Source organism: Salminus brasiliensis, chromosome 20 (assembly GCF_030463535.1).
Source record: "Salminus brasiliensis chromosome 20, fSalBra1.hap2, whole genome shotgun sequence".
In the NCBI taxonomy this organism is placed as follows: Eukaryota; Metazoa; Chordata; class Actinopteri; order Characiformes; family Bryconidae; genus Salminus; species Salminus brasiliensis.
Window position 1 is genome coordinate 6,920,123 of NC_132897.1, and position 22,198 is coordinate 6,942,320.

The 22,198-nt window shown below is 43.5% G+C and overlaps 2 protein-coding genes across 4 annotated transcripts in view; one reads left to right on the top strand and one right to left on the bottom strand.

Moving 5' to 3' along the window:
• Positions 1-5,378: 5,378 nt before the first annotated feature.
• LOC140542132 (alpha-(1,3)-fucosyltransferase 7) lies at positions 5,379-6,435 on the bottom strand. The gene has a single exon (XM_072664981.1). It carries the CDS (start codon positions 6,411-6,413, stop codon positions 5,379-5,381), a length of 1,035 nt encoding a protein of 344 aa, XP_072521082.1. The 5' UTR covers positions 6,414-6,435.
• A 10,023-nt stretch (positions 6,436-16,458) lies between these two features.
• Positions 16,459-22,198, top strand: part of abca2 (ATP-binding cassette, sub-family A (ABC1), member 2) — a 103,120-nt gene continuing 97,380 nt past the window's right edge. For all 3 annotated transcript variants that reach the window (XM_072664786.1, XM_072664787.1, XM_072664788.1), the window contains exon 1: positions 16,459-16,689. In XM_072664786.1, the coding sequence (XP_072520887.1) occupies positions 16,624-16,689 (66 nt within the window). In that variant the 5' untranslated portion in view covers positions 16,459-16,623. The remainder of the gene's footprint in view (positions 16,690-22,198) is intronic.

Sequence of the window (22,198 nt, forward strand, 5' to 3'; positions counted from 1 at the left end):
TTCAGCATGGTAATGATGCAGGTCGGAAGCAGCGTCATCACAAGAAACCATCGTCATCATCAGTAGCAGCATTGTCAGCATCAGCATCTTCAGCATGATAATGATGCAGGCCTAATGCAGCATCATTGTCAGCAGCAGCATCAACATCAGCATCATCTTAATCATCATTAGCATCAGCAGCAGCATCATCAGACTCATCTTTAGCATCATCATCATCAGACTCATCTTTAGCATCATCATCATCAGACTCATCAGACTCATCAGCATCATCAAACTTAGCATCAACATCTTGGGCAGCATCACCAGAAATGACCATTACCAGAAGTAGCATAATCAGAATTAGTAATACCAGCATCTTCATCATCATCAAAATCAGCAGCAGCATTGTCAGCATCATCATGTTCAGCATGATAATGATGCAGGCCTGTCGCAGCATCATCAGCCTCCTTTTTGGCAGCAGCAACAGCATCAACATCAACAGCATTATTTGCTTCATGAAAATCATCATTAATATCAGCAGCAGCATCAACTTCAGCATTATCATCATCATTAGCTCAGCAGCAGCAGCAGCAGCATAACAGCATCATTATCAACATCACTACCATCCTTATCTACATGTGCTAGCTATGCTGACTGACACACACAACACAGTTGTGCTTTATAGTAGCTGTACAGTATGTGTGTGTGTGTGTGTGTGTGTGTTGTATCAACTTTCACCTCTAGGTGGAGACAAACAAGTTGCATCCAAAACACACCCAAATCTTTTATTTCTTTCTCTGAAAGCAGATCACAACACTGATTCCACTTGTGTTACACTGTATACCACACACACCCTACACACCAGACTCCATCAGTCAGACACCTCTACATCTGTTTTAATACAAGAACTGAAACATGAAACCTGACATATCAAAATCCATTCAAACATTTCTCTAAAACAGAGATGACCTGTTCAAATGTCATGTTTTCACTGAGGAAGTTCAGCTCTGGCTACCATGTGTCCACAGCAGAGAGCTCTGCAGCTAAAATCCCCAAGTCTGCTCTGATTCATTTAGAGAGAGTAGACATGTAAGGTTTTTCACACTGGGTGACTCATTCTGCTACAATTCGGTGTGTTAAAGTCGTGAATATGGATGAATATCAGCAATGCAACCCTGTGCTCAGACTGAAATCCCCTGTAATAGATGTGATGGTGACTCCCTGACATTCAAGTAGAAATATGCAAATATGTAAATGTAATATGATTATTAAAGGGCTGATTCTGTCTTTCACAACCTAATTTGTGTTTGGCCATGCTGCTACTTTACTGGTACAATTTAATTCACCCTTTAATAATAATCAAGTGAACAACAGCCCTGTCTATTACTATTGTTGTTCATTTACTGAATAAATCCTTCTAGAAAAAAAGAAATACGCAAAATAATAAACACCCCCTGATCAATTACAGAGGAAGTGCTCATAATAATACTTCAGAAAAGCGGAGATGCTATAAAAATGCCTGGGTAACAGGTGTGCTGTCATTTCCACCCCTCTTTGTGGTAAAAGTGAGATTTACGGAGGAAGCCACACACACACACACACACAAGTTACAATTACTTTTCTCTTATAAGTAAAATCTAATCTCTGAGCGGATGGTTCATTTCGGACTGCATAATAAACTCCAACGACCTTAAAAACAGCGTTCCTCAGAGTGAAGCCATAGAAGAACCACTTTTAGCTGCGTGAAGAAGAGCTTTTCAGTAGAGGGCTCTTTAAAGCACCTCATTTTGGAGTGAAGCTTTAGAAAAAACGCTTTTGGTACCCTAAAGAAGATGCTTTCAGTGGAGAGTTCTTAAAAGCACCGTGTTTTGAAGTGGTACCATCAAAGGCCCTCCAGGACTGGAATTCCCCCCCGGCCTCAAAGAACCTGAAGCATTCTCTGGATAAGTTTTATAAATGAGATGTGTAAACAGGGCTGGGCGATATGGTAAAAATACTATATCATAATACATGATATTTATCACGATATATGAAATCACAGACTACATACATCATTAGTCTCAGATTCTTAGAAACTACTATTCAGATATTCTAATAGTATGCTAATAGAATAGGACTCTCACATGAACCTATTGGCATGATGCTGCCAAATGCCAGGTGTGGGCTAGAGGGGTATAAAGCCCCCCAGCATTGAGCTGTGGAGCAACTGTGGTTGATGGGTTCCCTGGACAATAGAGTAAAATAAAACTCTTGATTTCAGAAGAAACAATGAATGAGGAGGTGTCCCAATACTTTTGTCACAGACTACATACATCAGTAGCGTCAGATTCTTATAGACTACTATTCAGATATTCTCCCGTACTGAGTACAGTGATTTCTATTCAACATCTGCTGCGCTTCATCTAATTAAACCAGTCTAATCACAGTGTTTTTTAATGAAGCCTGCAGCTGATCAGGGTTTATTAAGCAGTAACTGTATCCTCCATATGCTTAGAAAAGTTTATTGGTTTCATGATAATAAAATTTATCACGATACGATAAAATATCGTCATATTGGCCAGCTCTATGTCGTAATTGTTTATTATGTGGGGCATTATAATCAGTGTAATGCTCCAATTAGGCCTCAAAAAGCCGCCAGCTGGTTGCTCATTACTTCCTCATTCAGAAGGAACTAGAGTGAATTAGGGTGAATTACCACCTTCTTAGGTGGAGATGTTTAGCAGCCATCATCTCAATCAATTGCTGGATTGTCTCGGCTTACTAGGAGGATTACAATATTATATATATATATACCCTCCCTTTTCTGAAAGTTTTCTAGAAGCACATGTCAAAACCACTGAGAACCACTAAGAAACCATTACTTTCATAAGTGTGGCACTGAGATTCTGGTAAGATGTACAGCTCATTCCTGTAGAAGATGAAGGAATCTACAGTACCTGTTTTCAGTTTTGAGCGTGAGAACATTCCCCAGACTCGTGTGGGCAAAGTCCGTTCTGACTCAGATCACACACTCCCTGCCTCGTTTTTAGTTTCAGAAGCAAACATCTCAACCTAAGGATGGCATAACCATGGTGTTAAGGCCTTAACTGTCAGAAGGGAGAGTAAGCGAGCCAGCAAATCCTAGTCAGCTCTCAAGGACCAATGATCAACTTATGACCAAACTTGGTGATAAAACAGTATGAGAGAGTTTGGGCTGTGTCTGTGGCCTTTAGCCAAGGCTTGTAGGAAGGCCGACATAAGGCGCAGATCTATTCTGAGAAGTCCGGAAGGGTGTGCCATTCACATCTATGTGCTTGCAATTAAGCCGATGCAATAAACATGCATTCACAGCTCAGATAACATCTCGCTACAACATTTTGTATGTGCTTGAAAGTCTCATTAATAGAATAGGCATAGGCTGTATGTCCTGTAATTGAGCTAATGCTAATGTTGTTGTAATACGACGCCAAAGGGCCAAAGGTTTACTGGTCCAGAATTGTTTCTAAATCATTCTGGGTATCGGACCATCTTACGCCAAGTAGGCTGGACCAGTTTCCACCTCTGGAAAAATGTCTTAGTTCTTAGCTCTTAGCAGGTCTTAGTTCTTGATGGACTTTGATACCCTATGCCGGTAAGCCAGCTGGTTAACCATCTAGACCACCACAGTATATGTTTTCATTGGAATTTGATGGACTAGCTGGTCTATCAGCAACCAACTTGACAAAGCTGGTCATACAGATTGGCCAGTTTAGCCAAGAGATCTTGGCTAGCCCTTTTAAAAATTCAACCTTCTGTTGGCTGGTTTCAGAAGATCTCAGCTGGTCTGTAATGGTCAGGTGGTGATCATAACAGGTGGTCATAACATAGCTGCTAAAACCAGCCAGACCAGCATAAGGTATGTTTGTCAATGTGAGTTTGATGGACTAGCTGGTCTATCAGCATGACCAACTTGACGAAGCTGATCATCAAGACTGTAGAAACAGAGCAAGGCTGAGGAGAAATCGATGCAAAACCAGGCATTTACTCAACTTAGAAATCCCAGATGCATTTTTCACATCTAATAAAGAGGACATGTCCAGGAAAAGAGGACGTCTGGTCACCCTATGTAGCAGTAAAACAGCTCAGCTCCTCTCAGTGTCCCATCCCACGGCTGAAGTGGAGATTTTATTGACTCTGTTACTATCGGATTGTGCCTGTAAGCCAGTATCTGTGCAGGGTTTTTGTTTAATTAGCACCCTGAACACCCCACTCCAAAAGTATTGCTTTTCAAAGCACTCAGAGAGCCCCATTCTATTAGCAATACGTCTCTACTGGGACTAGACAAGCTGTTTGTGCAGTGATTGGTAAAGTACCAACTTGGACCTGCTGTTCCAGCAGCCATAAGGGCATGGATTCCGCCTTTGTGTTAGATTCTGCATTTTGGGTTTATGTACAGAGTTAAAAATTTGAAAAAAGAGGATCTTCAAGGGTTCTAAAACTACTGAAAAAGCGACTGGCTGTTTGGATGATTCTCTGCCTGGTAAAGGATCATCCAGATTAATGGAAACCTGATGTTCTTACATTAGAGATTGTTATAAATGGTTCTACATATCACTAAAAAGGGTTTCACTGCTGCAATGAGGCAAAGAACCCATTCTGCTCATTCAGTTATGTCTTTAGGCTGCACACATACACAATCATCCCTGTAGAGACGTACTGCTAATAGAATAGGACTCTCTGGAGCAGATACACATGAACCTATTGGCACCATGCTGCCTAATGCCAGGTGTGGGCTAGAGGGGTATAAAACCCCCAAGCATTAAGCTGTGAAGCAGTGGATCTGGGTTCTCTGGAATGATGGTTAGTGCTCCATCCAATGTTTTTGGGATGAGTTGGGGAGTTGATCATCTAACATCCGGACCTCACTAACACTTAACACTGCAATCAATGACAGTGGCAACATAAATGGTCAATAGGTTTTCTTGGTCAGTATTCTCTACATCTTGTGCAAACTCTTGGTAAAAAGCACATGTCTACGGGGGGGGGGGGGGGGGGGGGGGGTAGGGGGCACGGACAAGGCCTCGATTCCTGCAAAGCATCTCTGTGGTCAGATGATCACTGCTAAACCATTTTTAAGAAGAATATGTGGGCTAAGATGCTTTCAGGAAACCCTGCCTAGGTTAATTGAGGAACTAGGTCACTTGGTGCACAAAACCAAACAGACTATTGTAAACATCACACACTAAAGGACTTCAGGACTATAACAGGGTGCTCAGTCCTGGACCTGGAGATCTACTTCCCTGAACACACCTTGCTCTAATATTCAGATGACCCTGAAGGCCTTCATTACATAAATCGAGTGTGTTCGATTAGGGTCGGAGCTAAACTCTATAGGCCGCTAGATCTCCAGGAGCAGGACTGGGCACCTCTGCCCTCTGACTCTACTGGTTGCCCCAGCTGTAAAGGTCCTGGTAGACCCTGTGCACTGGTAGTCTGTGGTATTGTGAGCAGATGGTGCACAGTCTCTCTCTCCAGTCTGTGTAGGTTTTCACTTCGTTGCTCTCATGCCACCTGAAGTAGGACTGGTAACTCTGTTTATCTGAGGCTAGATTCTGAAGGAAAGCAGCCAACTCCCTGACACTCCTGAAGTCGTCAACGTGGATGAACGCGTCAGAGGGTACCATACATTCGTAGTTGGCTCTAGGGGGTCCAAGCACCACAGGCACACTCCCAGCTTGCAGTGAGTTGCGCCACAGCTTCTCCGAGATGTAGTCCTTGTACACTGAGTTTTCAAAGGCCAGGTAGAAGTGGCATTGAGATATAGTAGGGAGTAGAGCTCTGTCGGAAAGTGGCCTCTTGTTCCAGCGACCGTACACCTCAATCAGCTCTGCTGGAATGTACTCCTTCAGTTGCTGGTACACCTTAGACCTTTTGTAGTGCTCCTTGTAGTTGCTGACCACCCAGGCGATTAGACAGTTCCGTTTTTTTGGTACAAGGTACGTGCTGCTGTTCTTTTTTGGGACCAGCTTTCCATAAGGCATGAAGATATCAGCGTCTTGGCGATAGCTCATCGTCCAGTTGAAGAAGCCATTGTAGGTGCTCAAATTGGGGTTCCTCATTGGAGGCTCCAGCGACATCCAAAGCCACCTTTGCCTCGGAGGACGGTGAAGATGCAAGGGCAACTCTGAGCGACCGGTCCAAAGCTCATGGTGGTGGAAGACCACCACGTCAGCCTGAGAGAACACTGATCGATTGTCCTCAAGGAAACAGCCAGGGATGCCAAACTTGCTCCAGCAAAAGTCTTTTTCCAAGCTGTAGGAGACTCCAAAGGGCCAGTGCCAAAGCAGGATGGTAAGATTTCGTGGCTGAAGATAGTCCCGTCTGGTCCCTAACTGCCTAAGGACCAGCAAGGGTAGCATTAGAGAGATGATGCTGAGAAACACCAAGGCAGATACCGAAACTTTTGTTGACCACATGGAGAGAAAAAGGGAAGGGACAAGTGTGGCAGGTGGAGATTCAGTTTAACCACAACAGGGGTTTGGTCCTCTTCAGTTTCAGGCTGTAGATCTGTGCCATGTACAGAGAATGAGAACCGGGTTACTGGATAGGAATAAGGAGAAGAAAACAGTACATTCAATGAATCCACTGATTGATATTCAGTATGACAATTTGTCCTCTAATTTTACATTTTACATTTTACCTAACCTTACAAGGTTAGGTCTGTGTCTTCGACACAGTGGTGGCATCTGCCATCTTTTATGGAGTGGTCTGCTGGGGCAGTAGCATCTCGACGGCAGATAAGAAGAGACTGGACAAACTCATAAAGAGGGCCGGCTCTGTCCTGGGGTGCTTCTTAGACCCAGTGCAGGTGGTGGGAGACAGGAGGATGACAACCAAGCTGGCATCCATGCTGGAGAACAGCTCCCACCCCATGCATGAGACTCTGGCAGCACTGGGCAGCTCCTTTAGCGACAGGCTGCTTCACCCCAAGTGTGTAAAGGAGGGGTATCGCAGGTCCTTCCTTCCTGCTGCCGTCAGACTACACAACCAGCACTGCTCCCAGCGGACCACATACACACACACTTAACTACACACACATGTTCATGTTCAGGGAATACTATGTGCAATATCCCACCCCCATGTGCAATTAAGAGTCTTTTACTGTAAATAATATTGTTTATTGCTTTTTTAATTCTTATCTATATTGTGTGTATATAGTGTAAATTATTTATTTATCTAAATTTTTGTAACTGAGTGTCCTGCTATCCCTTTCTGCTGTTACACTGTGAATTTCCCCACTGCGGGACTAATAAAGGACTATCTTATCTTATCTTATCTTATCTTACTTGTATCACAGTGGAGGGCCAATGTAGTGTTAGGAGTCTGGCCCAAGGACTCTTATTGGTGTAGCGCAGCATAGTCTCCCAGACTGGGAATTGAACCCTGGTCTCCCACGGTGTTGTAACTCAATGGCAATGCAACTTTTCCAGGCTAAACACAACAGCTACATTGGGAGAATATGGAAGTGAGGCAAAAAAAGGCTTAAAGCTAATGCTAGCTAGCCCTCTCTGAGGCAAGTTGCGGGAAAGCTGATAAAGCAAGCTATGTTCTAGACAGATGTGAGGCTAAGACCCTACTACAATCTCTCCAGCTAGTTAACAGCACCCTGTGCTGACTGGATAATGCAATTCATTGCACTGTGTACTATGACTGCAGTGGTCACCCGATGATGGTCGGCTGTAGCACTGTGATCTCACATGCAGAGGAACTGTTGCACTATGAGTGCAGCATGTCGTTTGTCCAAGGTTTTCTGTAGCAGTTGCTAGCTCAATAGAGATTAGTCTGCTACTGGAACCACTTCAACTGATGTGAAGTACCACATGTCCTGCAACTCCGCAACAATGCCCGGGTACTTTTGCCTCTTTTCTGCCCTTAAATGTTGATATCGGCGATGTTGACAGTAATTGCCTTATTCTTATTCTTATGATTTTTTTTTCTAGATGACCAGGTCTGGATCATTATTTTTATTGTTATGATATTTTTCTGCATTATTCAAACATTGGCAGTGCACTCTCATTCTATTCATTGGAATATTCATGGAAGTAGCTCCACTAGTATTTCCAATAAGGCAAATCTAGAAAAGGTATTACACTCTTAAAATAACAAAGGGTTCTAGAGCTGAGCGATGCTGTAGAGCAGGGTTCTTTAAATCCAGTCCTAGAGGGTCTACTACACCTGGGAACTAACAGACAGTTTGATCCAGGTGTGTTTAAGTGGAGAAATTGGCAAACAGTGCTGGACACTGGCTCTCCAGGACTGGATTTAAAGAACCCTGTTGCAGAGAAACCACTTTTGAATCATTTTTGTAAAAGAAATGTGTAAATGAAATTGATAGAGAACCTTAACAATCTTAATTTTCACACATCTCCACCAAAATGGTTATTTGAGGAACCAAAAGTGGTTCTCCTATGGCATTGCTTCAAGAACCTTTTGTAGCACCTTTTTTTAAAAAAAAAAAACCTAATGAAAAGAATGCCTTGCCAACTGTGAAGCATGGGGGTGGATCGATCACCCTTTGAGGTTGTGCTGCAGCCAGTGGCACTGGCAATGTTGTACGAGTGGGGGGAAGAAAAGATTCCCCAAAATACCAGCAAATGCTTGATGCAAATGTCAAACCATCTGTTTAAAAACCTAAAGAGACATAAACTGTTTTTGGAAAACACTAATTCATGCAGTTTATTTTTTGAGAGCTTCAACAGAGTAAACCTACTCCCCTCCAAATAAATCCAAGTACTTGAAATAAATGTTTTTAAAGTAAATAAGGAAATGTATTGGTGGTTGGCAGTGCATTCCTTTTCTGCAAAGCTGTGGTTTGGTGACCACTTTGTCCTTCTGAAATCTTTGCTTTCAGAAGAACAGCTTTAGTGGACTGCACAAACAATCAGAAACCAAGACAAACTGTATTCAGTGCGTCATCACAGTATTACTAAGTCACTGTGGTATTGCTACACTACTACCTCACATGGAATAGAGGGAGCTGAGACGACTGCCCTTTCGACCAGTTTGAGAATAATTTAGAGAATTCTACTCACCTGCTTATAGGAAATACTCTGGAGAGTGACTGAGTGATAATGTATGTGCAGGGTGGCTTACTGTTGCGCAAATGGATGGGTGTGTTTGCGTATGTGTGTTTGCCTATGTGTGTGTGTGTGTGTGACAGAGGGAGAGAGAGAGAGAGAGAGAGAGAGAGAGAGAGAAAGAGAGAGAGAGAGAGAGAAGTGTATCCTGTCCTCATCTTCCTGTCATTTTTGCACCATCTTTCCATTTCATGCATTTTAATCATTATCATGGAGCTGAGGTTCAATAATTACAATAATTACAGTGATAATTACATATATCATATATTTATTTTCCCAGTAAATTGACTTTGCAAGTTGGCTAATGAAGGGCCTTCTTATTAAACTAGAGTCCTGTTAGAAACAGTAGGCATCTCTTATAGGTTAACAGTGGCTTAGTTTACTACCAATACACGTATCTAACCAAAAAGCCTGGAAAGGACTTGAAGAAAGTGCTTGATACTCTGCAAGTGAGTGTGTATGCCAACTGTGAAGCATGGGGGTGGATCTGTCATGGTTTGGGGTTGCGTTGCTGCCAATTGTATTTGAGGGAAGAATGGAAAACTCACAAAAAACACCCTAAGCTAGTTTGTATCAGCTAGGATCCAAAAGATACTTCTAAGCTTAGATACTACTAAACTCAAAAGTCAGTATGGAGACCACAGTACTCAACACTACTCAACACTTCGGTTTCAGGACAGAAAAAAGCCTGGACACTTGTCTTTCATGGATCTTAAGGGATGGCGGGTCAAGCCGAGCCGTACTTGAAGCTGGAAGGGCTCTTGGTACCGATCGCTTTTTGACCATTGCCATCAAGTACAGGGGGGCTGGTCTATTCTTGACATTGTAGGATTGCAGTGTCAGGGTTTTGAATCTGATATGGGCAGCAGATACAGGAAGCCAGTGAAGAGAGGAGTAGCAGCAGCAGAGAAGGTACATGGCTGAACATAGAAACACTGAAGACGACGCGTGACGTTGCATTCTGGATCAATTGCAGGGGCCGGATGGTGCGGATAGGAAGACCAGCTAAAAATACCAGCAAATGCTACATGCAAATGTCACACTGTGACACTCACAGTCCCCTGACCCAAATAACATAGAGAGAGATTTGAGGTTTGACATTAACCAAGCAGTACAGCGGGATAACCCAGCAGCATCTCATAACTAGAGGCCTCCTGCAAAGAAGACTGAGTAAAGACTGTTTATCTATCTATACACCATCTCACCCATCCATCCATTCATCCCTTTATCCTTTCAGTAGAACCACACATTAATAATCCTCCTTCGGCAGACATCACAGCTTGCAAGCACTTTGTTGCCAGGTGTCTTTCAGCTCACTGGCTGCCACACAACTAGAAAGCTCTATGCAGCCACTCCCATACTTAACAGCTGGCCAACTTGCTGTGACTTCCACTTGTGACTTTTTTTTTTTTTACGTCACTTGTAGATCACACTGCAAGTAACGTGGCATGAAGGAAGAAAAAGTGCCATAATCATCAGCGTTCAGAAAAGGTGGTATGTGTGGTTAAATGCTCTTTCTCAGGGTTTTGTTGCAAATCCAATTCACCGAATGCCTGGTTCTGATCTCCACCTTTTAAAAAGGCACTAAAGTGTGAAATGAAGGTGTGGAAGTGCGGGGGCGAAAAGAAAAAAACTGAAAAAAAGCACAAAAAAAAAAAAGCAAAAGGGCATGCAGAAAGGAAACAGCTGCCATGCTTACCATGCTACAAGACATACCACAAGCTAAAGAAACTGCTAAATAAATCCTCCAGCATTGTGCGCCTATTGAAATTCTTCTTAAAAACCACTTACACAGTTTTATATATATATATGTAGATATATGGAAATTGGCATAAATTAGTTTTTGATTTTTGCATAATGAGATTTTTGCATGATAAGAAGATAATAAAGGTTGTAATAAAGCTTTATTTGTGTGACTGTGCGTCAGTGGAAACCTGACAAACTTACTGTAGGTAACTGAGCAGGGCAGTAGATGGGAGCATGGAGCCGGGTTTCAAAGATTTTAAAACACTGACCCATTTTCTGATGCTTTGAAAAGCTGCATGACGACCATCACTACTGTAAACATAACCATGGTAGAATGTGAAGCTCTTACAATTTCTGCAGTTTTCCGTCTATTCATTTCTTTTTTCCTCGGATCAAAAGCAGAATGCGGTGTTGCCGCTGTTTTATCAATTCTTCGAGTACATGACAGGCTGAGTTGTGTGTATTTGGCAAAACAGGGCCACCAGTGGGAGCTCCCAGTGAATCTATATATATATATATATAATCATAATAAGCTATTCACTTAAGTCCATCCCAAGATATTTATTTAAACTATTTATCTATCTATCTATCTTTCTATCTATCTATCCATCTATATATATATATATATATATATATATATATATATATATATATATATATATATATATATGTAGATAAATAGTTTAAATAAATATCTTGGGATGGACTTAAGTGAATAGCTTATTATGATTAGCTGTAATCACAATGAAATAAGGGGTGATCTGAGGTTTTCAGTATTTGAGTCAGTTCAGGTGAGTTTTCTCTTTTAAGCCATTTTTTTCCACAGGAAGAGGATGCGTCAACCCAGAGTGCGATTTATCACTCTCCTTTCAAGTTGTTGGCTGGTACTGAGAGGAAGGAGAACTCAAGCTGCCTTTACAACTCCACCCAAACAAGGCTGAATAACTGACAGGAACTGGTGGGTTTCTAGAGTGGATGTGCTGTTAATATCACCATTAGAGTGACCACATGCCTCTAATATACACATAGCAAAGATTTTACAGTTCAGCCAAGTCCTTATTCAGAAAGCTTCCTCTAAAAATCTGATTCTCACAATCAATGTTGAATAAAACATCCGTTCACTATGGGGTAATCTGAACTTCTGCAACTGCAAAGACCTGCCTGTCATGTGGCAAGGGTGTGGGCACACACACACACACACACACACACACACACACACACATAATATAACTAACGAAACTAAACAAAAAAAAATAATGGTACTTTTTCACAGCACTGAAGACTGACTGACTGACAGACAGATGTAAACAGCAGGGACACCTGCTTATTAGTTTTCTTCAGAAATCAAGGGTGCAAAAGTTGATATCAGCTTTCTACTAGATTTTAGAGCATTGCTGTGAGGATTTGATTGATGATTACCATCCACCCCACCTCATCCATAACTCTCCAACTCAACCAACAAGTATCGTCAGCATCCGTGTGCAGCTCAAAAAAGCTAAATACATTCCTTATTAGGGATGTCCACAAACATTTGGACATATAGTATAGATAGATACATGGTGGTGGTAATGTAAATGGTGGTGGTCTGCTTTACTGAACCATGAATTATACTCTCTGCCAGAAGATCCTGCAGGAGAACATCCAGTCATCAGTTTGTGATCTGAAGCTCAAGCCCTGTTGGGCTCTGCAGCAGGACAGTGATCCAAACCCCACTTTAAATAGCTCACAAGAACAGACAGAAATGTGGCTGAATTAAAGCAAGAATAGGACATGAACCTATTGGCACCATGTTGCCTAATGCCAGGTGTGGACTAGAGGGGTATAACACCCCCCTCCCCCACCCCCACCCCCCCACCCCAGCATTGAGCTGTGGAGCTGTGGAACTGTGTTCTCTGGAATGCTGGTTGGTGCTCCATCCAATACTTTTAGGATGAGTTGGGGGGTTGGGGATGGGGTGTTATGGTGATCATTTAACATTCTGGCCTCACTAGAGCTCTTGTAATCACATAATGCAATCAAATTCTCACAGCAGGGCTCCAAAATCTAGTAGAAAGCCTTTTCTGGACAGTAGAGACAGTTACTCCAACAACAGCAGGATAAACTCAGGAAATAACGGAAGAGAAGAGAACAATGATAGGTGTGTTAAAGAAACAGAAACACAGCCAAGAGGCAGGGTGAGTTCTGTGCAGATGCACCAGCACTAACAGTGTTGACTTTTTTGGTCAATTCTTTTGAATCAGCCTTCATTTTGGGTTCGTTTGGATATGCAGCTGTGTCAGAAATATGAGTGACTAGTTCCTCATGGGTGGCACCAGGGGTAGGGCAATGGGGCTTAAGCCCAGGATGTCCACTGACCCTAGCACCAACCCTGGTACTGGCACAGACGTCTATGTATGCATGGTGTAAAATCTGTGCTAGGATACATCTGAAGACAAATGCTTAGCCATTACAGCCTAACTTTAAAGACTCACAGGCTTGAATTAAGCATTTGCAGAACTTCACATAGCCACTAGAGGGAGCTAATAAACAAGAATACGTGTTGTCAACCTCCAGTGGGGTCCACGCTACACCATCTTTATTGCAAAAATGTACTCAAACATGTATTCCATATTCGAGAAATGAAATGTGGACCAAGCCAGACTGCTGAGTACAGTGTCTGAGTGTCTCTCGAGCGAGAGAGAACAAGCTCTAATAAACAGGTAAAGTCCTGCAAAACAGGTGATTACCTATGACCTGAAACACAGGCCGAATGGGACATGCTCTGCACTGCAAATACAACCCGCTCCTGTAAGCCCCAAGCATCTAATGTCCTTCCAGTAGTGATGTCACTTTGCAATCCCTCAGCTTACGGCCCAAAGCCCTAGAAATCGCCCCAAATATCCACGCAACATCTGGTCCGCTCCCTATCCAATATCAGATAGTCTAATCTGACTGAGCACATTGTCAGAGCTGCTTTTCAATCAACATTCAAATCCAGCTGTGGAAAAGCTGCATAAATGAATACATTAACCAATCACAGCACAGCTCACAGCTATGTTCATTGCTGAAATCATAATGTATATTTTTGATAATGTAATGAACCTTAAGCTTGGACGCCCCAAAAAACGGCAGCGTCTTAGTCCGCTGGACCACCCAGAGCCCCAAAAATACATTTAACACAATGTCAGTATATGGACAAAAGTATTGGGACACCTGTCAATTATTGTTTCTTCTGAAATCAAGGGTGTTAAAAAAGAGTGTATTCTGCTTTTGTCGGAGTAACTACCTCTAGAGTCCAGGGAATACAGTTTCCTACTAGATTTTGGAGCTCTTCTGTGAAGATTTGATTGCATTCAGCGATTACAAGAATGTTAGTGAGGTCAGGATGTTGGATGGACAACATGGTGTTAATAGGTTTATGTTTATCTGCTCCAGATAGTCCTATTCTATTGGCAGTACTTTTCTACAGGGACTAGACAAGCTGTGTGTGTGTATGTGTCTGTCAGCAAGGGTTGCAACTTCTAGTAGTAGCTGAATGCATTCATTGGAAGGGATGTCCACAAACATTCAAACACATAGTGTATGTGAACCCTTCCAGAAGACCTGAAAGGGATCAGATCTTCAGCAGAGCCTCTGATTTAGATAAATAACTAACATCCCAGAACGGATGAGGTTAACACAGCATTCCACAACTGGAACACCATAGCAACACTCAAACATGGTGGCGGTAGCGTTAAAGTAGCGACTTGCTTTAATGTACTAAACCACAAATTATGCTCTCTGACACATTCACTGTGAGATCTGAAGCTCGAGCACAGCTGTTATATGCAGGGAGACATTAATCCGGGTCCACTTCTGAATAGTTCAAAACATTTACGGCATTTAGCAGACGCTCTTATCCAGAGCGACTTACAAGGTGACTCGTATTACAGAGGTGGGCCAGTGCAGTGTTAGGAGTCTCGCCCAGGGACTCTTATTGGTGTAGCGCAGCATACAGTCACCCAGACTGGGAATCAAGTGTTTTGAGGTTTTTTGTGGCCTCACTCAGGATGTGAGGTCATACACAAAAAGGGCATGTAGAACACGTTCTGCATAATTTTCTGATCTTCACTTGATTGTGTTGACTTGTCCTGGTTGCTGTCCTGGTGCATGACCCACTTACAGTTAAGCTTCATGGACAGATGCCTGGAACCTTTGCTGGTACAACCCAGAATTCACATATCCATTAATAATGTAGTATTAATGCATTAATAGAATAATACTTGTATTAATTATATTAATTGAAGTGCATTGGATGGTTGTGCAGCTAGAGTGGATTCCACTTCCAGGCAGTTGCTAGGCTGTTGCAATGGCATTCCAGGTGGGTTCCATGGTTGCTATAGTGGTTGCTATAGTGTTGCTGTGATGTTACTAAGCTGGTTGCTATGGTATCCCAGGTGGTGTTCCTAAGTGCTTGCTATGGTGAAGCTGGGTGGTTGCTAAATAGGTGCTATGGCATCCCAGGTGGTTGCTTACTGGTTACTAAGTGGTAGTTATGGTGTTGCTAAGTGGTTATGGTATTGCGCACAGTTGATATGCTGTTGCTAAGTGATTGCTATGCTGTTGCTAGGTGGTCACTATGGTATATTACATTGCTTAGTTGTTTGCTTATTGGTTACTATGGTGTTGCTAGGCATTTGGACATCATCAGGTTCCTATGTATTATTAGAGGTAGATCTTGGCCCTTAAAACTCATCCATCATTTCTCCTAATGAGCTCAATCAGGTGTAGTACAGGTAGAATGCTAAACCCTGCACTGCTGAGGCTCCTGAGGACTGCTGTCTCACACCCCTGCTCCTCTGGAAGATTACCCCTCCACATCTCCCTCTCCTCCACCCCCACCTCCACCCCGACCGATGCACTAGTAGATCTCTATAAATAGGCAGGCTGGCGCAGAGTGATGAAGCTCCAGCATCACTGCTGATCCAGCTGAAGCAGCTCCAGGCCACCGCGAGCGCTCTCGTTTCCTCCCAGGATCTCTCTCTCTCTCTCACACACACACACACACACACACACACACACACACACATTGACTAAACTGAGCCTGTGCTTTTTGCTGGACCTGCTAGAAATATGAAGTTTCAGATTCAGTTTAACGAACCGATTCTTTCGAACTGATGACTTCAGCGAGGGGAATGTCTGATGCGACGACTCAGTGATTCACAAATCGAGTCAACGAGTCAACGAGTCAACGAGTCAACTTGATGCTTTCGGTTCATAATGACGATACACTCGGCATATATTGCCCTACTTAACGTTTTTTATTGAGCCATATTCCTGCTTTGTAACCATAACATGCATTAGCAACACTAGCAGCAAGCAGTAGCATATTTAATATAGCTAACGAAAAAAAAACCCCCAAAAGATGAGTTCAATTAATGTCAGCGAATTTTAATGGATTATTATTCATTTATTAAAACACCGGTAAAACACTGTAAAAGACTGGTCTGTTATTTTTATTTTACTATAATTATTTATCTTAGCTAGCTAGCTGTAAACTTTGCGCAGAGAACAACCATAACAAACGCTCAGTTCAGCGGGACTCGGTTTAAAGCTTCAAGGAACCGATTCGCTCGAGAGTCGAGCATCGCTGGCTGCCACTCCGCTAGATCTCCTCCCACCGCTCTCTGGGTGCCGGAGCATTTCGTTTCGGAGTGGTTCACACACACACACACACACACACACCTAGCAAGGAAAACGAAAGGATGGACGGATGGAGCAGAGTTGACCCAAGCGAGTCCGGCAGGTGATCCGTTCGCGGCGAGCCGCTAAGAGAGCTTCAACCATGGGATTCCTCCACCAGCTCCACCTCCTGCTGTGGAAAAACGTCTCTCTGAAGCGAAGGGGGCCGGTAAGCGCTCTTTTACCCACATCCACAAAAACACACAGGCCTGCGCAGTTCACGGATCTGCTGCACGACACCGAGGAGCTGCGTTTGGCTGCCGTGCCGAGATCGTGATCGCGCCGTTAAGCGATGCTTCTCCACAGCCCGGTTAATTCGGTACACCGGGGAGTCACGATGGAGCTGAACGCACCAGCAGATGGGCTGCTGTTGTGCTGGAGGATGAAGGAGATCACTTGGTGTTGTTTTCCAGCAAGTTGAAGCAACAGACAGGCAGCCGCCCACTAACAGGTTGCACACGAGCAGCGACCCCCTTACTGTAGCCCACCAGTGATGGCCAGACTGAGGGTTTGCAGGCTTCTGCAACTAATCCAGCAGTTGTGAGATGCTTGCATGCGTAAAACTGTTGCATCTAGCTCATCTACCTCTTTTCAAGCCCACCTTCAGAGACCCCCAGCTAGATGTTTTGTCAGATTCCCTGGAAATGTGCTGTATGTATCTCAATGCACAGAATGTCCAAAAGTTTGTAGACACCTACCATTTCTTCTGAAATCAAGGGTGTGAAAAGGGAGTTTGCCCTCCCCTTTGCTGCAGTAACAGTACAGTAGACTCTTCTAGAAGTGCTTTCGGCTATTGCTGTGAGGATTTGATTGCATTCAGCCAACATGTGCATTCAGTGAGGTCAGGCAGACTTGATTGTATGGAGCTCCATCACTCCAGAATACAGTCCCATTGCTCCACAGCGCAATGTTTGGGGGCTTTCTACCCCTTTTTATACTGGTCTACATGATAGACACACACACACACACACTCGCACACATTCATACATATACACCAATCAGCCACAACATTAATACCACTGTCTATGTCAGGTGGCATAACCAGGTGGCTATGTCAGGTGGCAAGCGAATAGTCAGTTCTTGAAGGTGATGAGCATCTCAAAGGATCTGAGACACTTTTTGATGTCAAGAGAACTGGGTCAGAACATCTCCAAATCATCAGAGAGTTCTCGTGGTGTTTTTCTGGTATGCAGTGGTCAGTATCTACCAAAAGTGCTCCAAGAAGGACGACGGTGACAGTGACAGGGTCATTGTCATCTAAGGCTCATTGATGCGATTCACTGAGACCCCACCTCACAGCGTACAGGACTTAGGATCTGCTGCTGCCAAATCCCACAGGATGCTTTTAGATGTCTTGTGGAGTCCATGCCATCGAATGGTCAGATCTGTAGTGGTGGCACAAGAAGGGCCTACTAAATATTAGGCAGGTGGTGCCAGTGTTAGGGCTGTTTGCTGTATATACGCTCTTATGCACATCTAAAAATGTGTGCACCCCTGGTCAAATGACACATTTGATTGAGTAAATCCTGAATTTAAATATTTTGCATATTTTGCATAGACTGTATGCATTACATATCCTGTATAAACATATCCCTCACTCCCTGGTAGAAACAGTGCATATAGGGAACATAAGCTGTAAAATTAGCCCATTTTGTGTCCTCTGTTTTGGTAATGTCACAAAAAAAGCACATTTACATACATACCCGCCTGTTCAGCCTACTGCAAGTCAGCCCCGCCCACTTACAGTGAGGATCAACTTTTTAAATAGAGCCAATCAGAACAGAGGCAATTTACATACACTATATATCCAAAAGTATGTGGACACCCCTTCTAATAAAGGCCCTCGGCTACTTTAAGTTGCACCCGTTGCTGGTGCAGAAACACACAGCTTGTCTAGTCCATGTAGAGAAGTATTGCCAATAGAATAGGACTCGCTGGAGCAGATAAACATGAGCTTATTGGCACCATGCTGCCTAATGCCAGGCTGTGGAGCAGTGGAACTGTGCTCTTTGGAGTGATGGCTGGTGCTCCATCCTGTAGTACTGGGGTGAACTGGGGTGGTTATCATCCAGCATCCTGACTCACTAACTCATGTTCTTGTCGCTGAGTGCAATCAAATCCTCGCAGCAATGTTCTAAATGTCCATCTGTGTTCAGTCAGGTCTTCACTCGTAGTCAGTGTACGGTCAGGCATGCACTCCTATGTGTGTTGTACGGCACTTGCAGTATAATTGCCGTGTACTTCGCCTGTGTTGCGTAGCCCTAATTAACACAACATATGTACTTCCCAGAGGCTGAACAGCACTCATAGATTATTGATGATAGCATCCCTAACCAGCACTCTTGTGTTCCTGTGGCTGTGGAGGGGGTGGAAGTGGGTTTGGTGGGAGGAACTTGCATGTTTAGGTTTGTAGTGACTGGAAGTCTGTATAAAAACATTTACATGACCGAACTGGGTCAATCGTCCGGTGTTTAAGCTGAACAAATATGATGTCGGGTGTCAAATATGAGTCTCGTGGTATGACGTGTTAGACTCTGGAGTCTAGATGTGCTAATGCTACCACGTATGTTCTCCTTTCTGAAGAACAACAGCTGTTGGGAGGAGACTGATCTGATGGCTTTCATTTCCCTATTAGGATTTTCATGATATGCATGGAAAGGCAGCTTTCTACAGCTTAAACACAAACACATCTCTCCATGCTAAGAGAATAAGCTGATACTGGTCCTGGGAATGGTTCAGGTATCAGGTATCATAGGATTTTCGTGCAAAAACCCTTTCAGTAGAAATCAATGTAAAATATTAAAAAGTAAATGTGGATTTTTATTGGTTCGGTTTGGTTCAAAAAATTTGAAATAATAGACATACAAGGTCTTTGCGTGACAGCGACGGTGTGTACGTTTACAATATATGGAAGCCAGGATTTAAAAACAGCCACTTTGAGGGCTCCAAGTGGCTCAGTGGTCTAATGCACTTCCACTATGGCCAGGCCAGGGGGTCATGAGTTCAGATCCCAAGCCATGCTGCTTTGCCATCAGCGGCCGGAGTCCGAGAGATCGGCGCTCTCCAATTGCTAAGCTGCTATTGATGTAGTGTTGCTGGATCCCCTGGTGTTAGCAACAGATGGTTTTGCTTGGCGGTTGCACTGGTACTCCATGTGGTTGGTTGGGTGTTACTCTTGTATTTGAATTATTGTGACATAAGAAGGGTGTTCAGACTTTTGCACGCTATTCATTTCTATGGGACACATCAGTTCTATCTGTAAAAATCAGTAGCTGCATGGAAACCGTCGGTCCGATCAATAAGCTGTATACAAGCCTGAATCGCACAATCCTGAAATCTGTGGGACGAGTTAGCCGGAAAATATCTGCCAGAAAAAAAAGGAATAAAATAATGAAGAATAAAATAAAGTGGATAAAAAATATAGGATTTTAATGTGCAACCGTATTAATAATAATAATAAAAATAATAACCAGAACATGCTTTATGGCCCCACCAGCATTTCCACCCATTACTGAGTGAAAACACTCAAACGCTTATTCAGAGTTTCTATTCAAACTGAGCACTTTTCATATCAGTGAATGTTTGTTATTGCCCGGCCAGGCGCTACATCATTAATGCCTCTGTGTTTTGATGGGTGAAGATTTTTTTCCCTTCATTCTCAGCTCTCAGCTCTCAGCTCTTAGCTTATAGCTTTTGAGGTGTGCTTGAATCAGAGGCCTGACTCATCCCGAGCATTTAATCTCTAAGTAGCCTGATAGCTTGGCAGCAGCGCAGGATGGGACTATAACTCAAGAGTTGCTGAGAAGGACAGATTGATATTGAATATTAATGTTCATAAGTTCAGCATAAACTGGATGTGAGGCGTGTTCTGAACGATATCAAAGCAAACATGCTGAGCACAGTTGAGGGCTGATTTAAAACTGTACATTATGCAGTCGGCTTTTCCTTTCGCAGACTGCGCTGACGGAGTGAATGTTTGATGCTGGGAAAGAAGCGCAACTTATGTTCCAAGTCCATGGGATAAATGTAGGGAAGTGCTGTGAGATTGGAAACGTATCTGGAAAGGTTCTCTGCCTTGGTTTTCTGTAGAACATTATTTTCATGGTTCTGAATGGTACCGAAAAGGGTTCAACTATTGCTACAAGTAATGGACAAGCCACCTTTTGAATGTTCACTCTGATTAACCCCTAAACCCTGTATAGGACATAGGACCACTCTTCAGTTCTTATTGGAATTAACATTTTAATAGGCCCTAACACAGAACCCTGTGGGACGCCACAAAATATAATAAACTAAACATTTACCCAATAATTCACATTATTTCCACAGTATTTTGGCTGAAAAATGTATCTACCGAGAGTTTCTCTGATTTCTTTCCATGAGTTTTAAGCAGTTTGCCCGGCAAACCAGAGCGTTTCCAAACATTACGCGGAGTAGCTGAACGCGCAAACGCAAATATCCGCATCATTTGTACCGGACATTACCATAGTACTTTATTCTGCCAGTCCCCAAGTGCAAAGTCCAGGCAACGTGTGAGTGCAGCCCATGTGTAAATAGAGCAGGTAATTTTCTGGAAAATTTAAAGTAGGTCATGCCGTATCTCCTGCACACGCTACACAGGCACTACCCCATTGCCTAAACCATGCGAAACCTTACCTGTAGTAAGAACGGCATGGAAAATCTCTGGCTGTACGATACATGTGTGAAAAGGCAACTGTAGTCAGTGGTCTAATGTGGTCTCATGCTCTACCGCTATGTCCCGGGGGTGTGAGTTCAAATCCCAAGCCATGCCGTTTTGCCATCGGCGGCCGGAGTCTGAGAGAGCACAGTTAGCCGTACTCTCTCCGGGTGGGTAGATGGTGCCCTCTCACTCATCGCTCACTCATCGTGATATTGGCCGGCACAGGCGTCTGTTAGGTGATGCGGTGGAGCTAGGGATCTGGTGCATCCAACAATAAAGGCAGTCTATCTATTTTATGTAATCTCTAGTTTTCATGTATATAAATGTGTATACATTAGTACGTATTTCTGACAGTGTGTTTACCATGGGGGCGGACTCATCCACCTTGCAAAAGCGTGGCCATTTCACCTTTTGTCCACCATCGCTAGTATGGTGCAAACATAACACTGAAAACCCCATAGAGGGTTTGCTGATCAATCCTAAGGTTTTTAATTGAGTCATTTAAATAATGATGACAGCCCTATGCCGGGTTTGACAGTGACAAATCACACATGCTTCATTTTCAGCGTTTGCCAAACTCAGCAAACAAACATCCGTTCCACAAGACGCCCAATTAGCCCAATCGGCCTACTTTCCCCCTCTCAGCACTCGCACGGCGCTGCGTATACCACGGGCCCTATTGTGGGCTATCTTTAGCACCAGGACGGCTCTGTTTGATTGTGTTTCAGAATCCCCAGAGGAAAGGATCACCCCTGTAAGATTAGCTGCAGCTACGTCACTGGGCCCGCTTAATCAGGCAGGTTGGGTTCAAGAGACTGAAGGCTTTGCAGTTTGGCTTCAGAAACTGGCAAGTCAGCAAACGTTAGCAGCAGGAGCAGCGGCGCTCCACAAGCTGAATGGAGGTGGTCCTGCTGGTTTCTTTGTTTCTTCCCACCATGTCTGAGATATAGAGTGCCAGTTTGAGGCTCGGAGCAGTAGCAGTAGCAGTGTGCTTCTT